The 7,500-nt window shown below is 47.5% G+C and overlaps 1 protein-coding gene across 2 annotated transcripts in view; it reads right to left on the reverse strand.

The window, feature by feature from the left end:
• Window positions 1–7,500, reverse strand: part of LOC113573145 (genetic suppressor element 1-like) — a 66,786-nt gene that overhangs the window by 44,420 nt on the left and 14,866 nt on the right. The window contains exon 1 of one of the 2 annotated variants that reach the window (XM_035520637.1): window positions 1,123–1,182. The exons of the other annotated variant lie outside the window; for it this stretch is intronic. Coding sequence (XP_035376530.1) covers window positions 1,123–1,159 — 37 coding nt within the window. The 5' untranslated portion in view covers window positions 1,160–1,182. Of the gene's footprint in view, window positions 1–1,122; window positions 1,183–7,500 lie in introns of those variants that run through there. 2 annotated transcript variants of the gene reach the window in all.

The raw sequence follows: 7,500 nt of genomic DNA on the forward strand, positions 1-7,500 counted from the left end.
GAGAATGCCTCCTCTGAATCAGAAAGCTTTTATGAGCATTTAATGAGCACACAAACATAAGCATTTCAGAGCTTGACATACATATTTACATACACCATTCAAACAATAATAGAGGTTGTTACTGTGTGGGTGTATATACTGTACTTAGCTACTTAATATAACACTGTTCTGAAGCAAAAGTTTCTATAAAGCACATTTGGAGGAAAACGCACGCTGTCACCTCTCCCCGACTCGGTTGCTGAGGTGTGAGATATGTGTAAGAGCAGCACTGTTACCGTTAACCTAACACCTCCTGCCACCTCTTAAATAAAACACACAGAGGTTAATGGCGGCCACTAGACAGGAGCGAGGGAAGAGATCCTTTGCTCTCTCACTTCCAATTACAGTGCAAAAGCAACATGTCAAGTGTAGAGTGGGGGACAATCACAGCTGAGCGTTGTGGTAAAGAGCACCGTGTCCACATAAATATCACATATGCCCAACAGACAGTACGCACCGTTCCACCTGATCGCTCTCTCTCTCTCTCTCTCTCTCTCTCTCTCTCTCTCTCTCCCACACTATCTTTCTCTCTCTTGCCCTGAATCTCTGTCTCACTTTTTGTCTCTCTCTCTCTCTCTCTCTCTCTCTCTCTCTCTCTCTCTCTCTCTCTCTCTCTCTCTCTCTCTCTCGGTTTAGTTTCAATTTAAATGAGTTTTCTTGGCATGACAAAATCATATTGTATTGCCAAAGCATTTCTCGTAAAGTAACATATAAACAGACAAGAATGTTTAAACACAGATGATGAACAGTGCAATAAACAGCAGTATATACAATATATATCCTGTACAGTATGTATATACTGTAATGCGTATGCATATACTGTATACATTCATATACACACAATAAGCTGTATATAGTATATATATAAACTATGTATAGAGCATAAACTCTCTCTCTCTCTCTCTCTCTCTCTCTCTCGTTCATCTCTATACACTACTAGCCCTTGTTCCTGCTCTCCCCTTAACCTACCTAATCATCACACCTCTGCTCCAATTAACCTCCTAGCCTTTCATATATGCCACACACACACACACACACACACACACACACACACACACAGAGGCTCAGCTAATGTCATCATACCAGACAGATAGTAGAGCGGAGGCTTTAGTCCAAACATGCTGTACTGGCGGTTCGTGGAGTCAGGCGTTCACGGAGAGGCGGTCGGCGGCGGGGAACCCCTGCTGCTGATGGCTGCAGCAGAGCACGCTGAAACAGGGGCTGCACTCCTCACACAAGTCCCTGGGGCGCCGAGGAGGTGGACATCAGGGAATCCATTCCTGCTCCGGGGCTTTTCCCAGGAGATCCGAGTAGGGAAGCCAGGCAGAGAGGAAGGTTTGAGCTGGGTTGGGGATCAGCTCAAAACAAGGGGGCCCTAAGCAACGCGGAGAAGGGGTTATCCCTTCATCCCGAATGCAGGGTGAGAGCACTCCCTCTGCCCATCCGTGCCTCTCTCTTTTCTCTTCTCTTCCTTCACCTCCTTCTCTCTATCACAACATCCCGCTGCCGACTGCGTGGCTGAGCAGAGAGGAGGAGCACACAGCATGCTCTCTCCTCACACTCATCTGTGTGTGTGTGTGTGTGTGTGTGTGTGTGTGTGTGTGTGTGTGTGAAAGAGGGTGAGAGAGAGACGAGAACTGAAGGAGAGAGAGGGAGAGAGAGAGGATGAACGTGCTAGAGTGTGTGTTAGGTAGAGAGAAGGAGAAAAATGAGAGAGAGAGAGAGAGATGAAGAGAGAGTGAGAGTGAGAACAAGAGACTGAGCAAGACCGGGTGAAATGGGGAATTATGGTCAGAGCGAGTCAGAGCGAGCACGAGAGAGAGACGGGAGGAAGTCTGCCCTGCCGTCGGGTTTCAGGCGCAAGTCATTATGGGTAAATTGGAGTGCAACCTGAGTGACAGCTGATTTGTCAACCCTAATGGAAAAGAGAGAGGGCAGCAGAGTGATGGGGCATCTGTTCCCAACGCCCTCATTAAACACACACACACACACACGCACGCAGATATACAAACACATGTAGGATAACACACACCACTACACAAACACATACACACAAATGCACTTGGAGGCTCATGTCCACACAAGCACGCACAGACACATGCTAACACAGGAACACCCTTAAATACTCACACTTGCATTATGCAGCACACAGGCACAATAATGAGCAATAAAACCGCAAAGCAAGCCCATCCAGCATTACGCACTCACACACACAGTTGCACACAATCACACACTTCGCTTCGTTGTTTAGAAGCAAAAGGGGAAAGATAGACAGATCACAGAAGGCACAAAAGAAGTGAAGTGTCAAAATAAAGAAGCTTTCCCCCGTGCGCCGTCAGTCAGCTTTGGCGGGGTGGACGACAGCTGCAGTGTACGCTTGGGTTCCAGGGAGAATGCCTCCTCTCACACAACGCCGGCGCTACAGTCCAAACACACACCTCTTTCTTCACACATCCACCTGAAGGCTCATTTCCAACTCCGTCCCCTTTTCAGTGGAGCAAGCGTAAACAGGCTGGTCCCATATCATTTGCATTTGTTAACTTCATAAAGATTCAAACCATCTGCCCCAAAATACACACACACACACACTCATTAACCCATGGCTGACCCTGTAATGGTTCCCAATGCCTGTATAAGGGGGTCAGAGAATGCTATGGCATGGCATGACAAATTTAGGCATGGCAAAAATAGGCAACCCTGAATCTTGGTTAGAAGTAGTCGGCGTGTGATGAAAGTGTCATGCACATGCAATCCGGCATGTTCGGATCTTGTTGCGATGCAGCCAGTACTCCCAGCCTTCCTCCGCCTCTCTGGCTATGACTGAATCCACTCTCTTATGCATGGGGAGCTATCGTACGCCAGTCACAGGAAAGAAGAGGAGCCACTTTGATTCGTCAGGCTTCGCCCATCTGACAAAGGACATTAGCATTCGTATCCATCACTTACACTTCATTCACCACCAATCACGCTGGTGTGTGTGTGTGTTTGGGTGCGTGTGTGTGTGTGCGTGCGTGCGTGCATGCGCGTGCGTGTGAGCATGCGTGCGTGCGTGCGTGTGTGTGTGTGTGCATGCGTATGTGCGTGTGTGTGTGTGTGTGTGTGTGTGTGTGTGTGTTCGTGTGTTTGACACAGGCTTATCTGTGCCATCATTTATTGTTTGGCCCTTAGCCTCAGTTACTGCTCCCAGCTACTCAGTGTCTAACTACACTGCTGCACTGTTCCACCTATTGGACTTGTCTAATTATTATTTTTTATTACCATTATTACTATTATTATTATTAATATAGAATAGAAGTGGTAGTAGCAAAGAGCTACCTACCCAAACACACACACACACACACACACACACACACACACACACACACGTGTGTGTGTATAGTGAATTTATTATTATACATAATCCTCCATAACCCTTCTGTAAGCTGTAAGGAAGGGTTGTAAGTCACTCCCACGCCCCCAGGTCAGGGATGTAGGTTGGCCAGCGATGTGACAGGACCAATAAGTCAGCATACAATGCAGTATTCCACACTACTACATTACTGAGGAAACATGGTTGTACAGAGACTAATGGGCCTGTTGCTGGGTCCCCTGGGCTTACACACACACACACACCCACACACACACACATGCAGTCTGATATATCATTTAGACAACTCTTAGTGGTTTGCTATGTGAGAGATCTGCATGTTTTGCTCCTTGTGCCTCAGCAGAGCAGACTGAGTATAGCACCTCCATCATGCTGCCTTTGCTGCAAGATGCTCGTCGCGGGGTGACTTTAATGGCATTATACCACTAACCAGGCCCCATCACCCAGCCTTTACTCTGTCATCTCCTGAATTGTGCATATTATAGCCATTCTACTTTTAACTCACATTATCCCCCCCCCCCCCGCATCCCTGAGCAGAAGTGTGTGGGGTGGTTTTGGGGCGGAGCTGCGCAGGGCTATCTTTAAGTGGCCACGGGGCTTATAGCCGGGGCCTGACTCCACACCAGGGGAGAGCGGCGGGGGGGGGGGGGGGTTATGCTCAGATATTGGCTTACTGGCAACCTGCCAGCAGACAGCAGAGGATGTGCCAAGCCACAGGAAAGAGAGGTGGAAACAGATAAAGAGCTTGTGATCACGCACGGCCCTGTTCTCCTCACCACACCCACTGGAGACTGTTTCTCTAAACCACCGCCATGATGCTTCGTTGCATTGCAACATTCATGTCAAATCTCGCTGCCCTTGTCCTCTTGCACTTTCCTTTGGTGTGTGACAAAAGGCTGGGACTGTGCTGATTAAGGACCAGCTGGTTCTGCTCAAATGCCTACGAGAGACACGGTGACGCTGATTTCAGATCGGCCAGCAGCACCTAGAGAAGGTGAGCTACTCTGCGCTCACAGAGCTAAGCAGGGAGGAAAGGCAAGGCAGAGTTAAGGACAGAACAGCTGCTGTGATGCAGGTGTTGCTGCTTACCCAGACATACACACTATATCTCCAAATCATCACACTCTACATGGACGTTGCAGATTCACCAGTCAAATCCCAGTAACAGTGGCTGGATAAAGAGTGGGTTTTAATTGGGGTACTAATGAGCATAACAGAAAAAGCTTTGTGCTAGAGGAAATTAGTAAACCGGTAAAATTGCTGGTTGCAGCGGTAACGACTCTCATTCAGAACTCAGGCACACGGTATGACCAGTATCAAATGGATAGAATGTGTCAGCTGTCTGACACACAGTCACACCTACACACACACACACACACACACACACACACACACACACACACACACACAGAATTCCTGCATGCCTAAAGAAATGAAGAGAAGTCAACACATCCACACAACCATATGTCACCTGATGCTGCAAACCTGTGCTAAATTGAATCAATCCATCTCGGAAATGACTGTTGTCATTCCTCTCACTTACTCCTCTCCATTTCTCTGTCTTTTATTTTTTTACTAACCGGCTAGCCACCATCACTACAAGGAGGGGAGGAGGGAGGATGGGTGTTGAAATGGTGAGAGAGAAAGAGAGAGAGAGAGAGAGAGAGAGAAAGAGACAAAGAAAGAGAAATGGAAGATAGAGATAGAGGGAGAAAGAGAGAGAGAGAAGCCAATCAGAGCCCAAAATAGCTACACCCCCATAGCCCCCACCCCCTTGAGTAACATTAATTAACTTCCCATACTGACACTAATGACAACTTAATGAATGTGTTAATGACCTGTTCACATGCAGGGCTGAAGTGTGTGTGAGAGAGAGAGAGAGAGAGAGAGAGAGAGAGAGAGAATGAGAGAGAGAGAGAAAGAGAGAGAGAGAGAGAAAGAGAAAGAGACCAACCCAGATGTTGTATTCCCACATGTCTTATGATACAAACAGACTGAACTGGTGGAGTGACATGGTGGCAGGAAACAAACTCTCACAGGAGCTGGTGATGGCTGTGTGTTTGAAAGACTTCAATCAGTCCCATTAAATCTTATTGCACCCCAGGTGTGTGGCCATCTTCAGCAATAAATGTACACTATAGTTTTATTGTAGCACTATGACACGCTGGGTTGAAGACCAGAGAGATATTAGAAGTAACCACCAAGCACCATGTACCCAAGGCAGACCTGCCCGAGCAAAGATGTTTTAGGAGAGCTTTCAGAAGAACTTAATGGGTCCATGCACTTGTAGTCAAGCACACAGGACTGAAATGTGAATTGAAAGAAGGCACTCAATTTAACAATTTACCTTCAAAGAGCATCCCAAGGGGAGAAGGAGGATGTTGCACAAATAGATGGATGGATGGATGGATGGATGGATGAAACCTAAATGAATGTGCCACATCAGCTATAAGGAAAACTGATTTATAGGCAGCAAAGCATGGATCATGTGGCAGTGATCTGGAGCGTGGCTCACCCCGCCACAGGGACGAGGCCGTGCGGAGGGGCCCACCCTCATCCACAGCCCTATCTACATTCATTTCACTCACTCAGCCTGCCATGGGCCTGATGGCTCGAATACATCACTCCGAGATAAGACGCAAGACACACGACATCTCCCTCTCATGGCTTCTCAGTGATAGATGAGCAGAGATTCTATCAGTTTAATAGCCAGTCTAATAGATTTGTACATCCATTAAGGCTTGTTTGGCCTAAACTATGTTGGTACAATTTTCCCTTTTTCACATATTATCCCTGTTCTGGATTTCTCTTGACATTCTGAGGGGAAAGTGTCTCCCAGACAAGCGTAAAAACGCCAGCCTTACCTTGGAGCCGTCGAAACACAAACAAAAAGACGCTACGGAACAGAAAAGACACGCTTTGCTGTTTGAACGCGCATCGAGCAGATACTGCCACATTCACCATCTTACACACACAGGACCACCATGGCGTCCGCTGCACGGCCTGCTTCCAGTGCCTCTTTTTCACTTCCTCCACCACAATTTGCCCTCTCACTGCAATGGAAGAGTATCGGCAAGAGTATCCACCACTGCAAAGAGTACAAGTCCTTAGCCGCAACGCCGAACCGCACTCAAACCCACTCACGAACAAAGCCTTCCACCCTCAGCAGCGGTGCGTACGTGTCTCTCCCTACAGTGGGGTGGCTGGCATTGCGACTGAAGCTGGAGACCAGAGTTCTTCACGAACCAGAAAAGGATGTTCCCGAGCAGCTTTTATTTCAGGACAGTGAGCCTGACTGCCAAGGACGTGACGACGGGCGGAGCACAGAGTGGGCATAGCTCCCACAGGGTTTTCCACAGTGTCCACTCCATGAATAGCTCCCTCCACACATTGAGCTCGCCACTTCTGTCCTGTGAAAGGTGTGTATATGTGTATTGATCGCGTGCTTCTATGGCTTTCTTGGGAGAAAAATAACTTTGAAAAAATAAAAAATAAAACCAAGAAACAGTCAGTTATTTAACTACCTTAAATGGCATTTGATTATGAACTCTCTTATCAGCAAACCAAATGGACAGATTTCATTCTGTCCTATAGTTTAAGAAAGCCAACCTCAGTGAATAAGCTTAATCTCGGTCTAACGTCTAGCAGTAATCCATGTTTAAAACTGCAGTGCCTGCAGGGCTTTGCTCCACTGAAGAGCCCTTTACAGATGCCATCCTACAGCCTACATTACCACCCAGGGCACAGAGAGCCAATTATGAACATAATTAAACTACCATGGCAGCACAGTGGGCAGCCTGACGCAGTCAGAGGAACATGAAGGCACTGCTTCCCCATTTCACTCGACATCTCCGAGGACAGAGAGACAGACAGAGAGAGAGATGAAATAGCTTATTAAACACTGTGTCTGATGAAGCAGAACAGAGCTAGACAGAGAGAGACAAGCAGATGAACAGACAGGCAGACAGACAGGCAAACAGGCACTCTGATGGGGCACAGTGCATATTCCAGCTTCACTGGGACACCTGAAACAGCCTGGAAAGGTGCAGTGGGACATCTAAAAGTGCCTGCTGTACCCTGCATTTATGCTCTAT

This window comes from Electrophorus electricus, chromosome 2 (genome assembly GCF_013358815.1).
Source record: "Electrophorus electricus isolate fEleEle1 chromosome 2, fEleEle1.pri, whole genome shotgun sequence".
NCBI lineage: Eukaryota > Metazoa > Chordata > Actinopteri > Gymnotiformes > Gymnotidae > Electrophorus > Electrophorus electricus.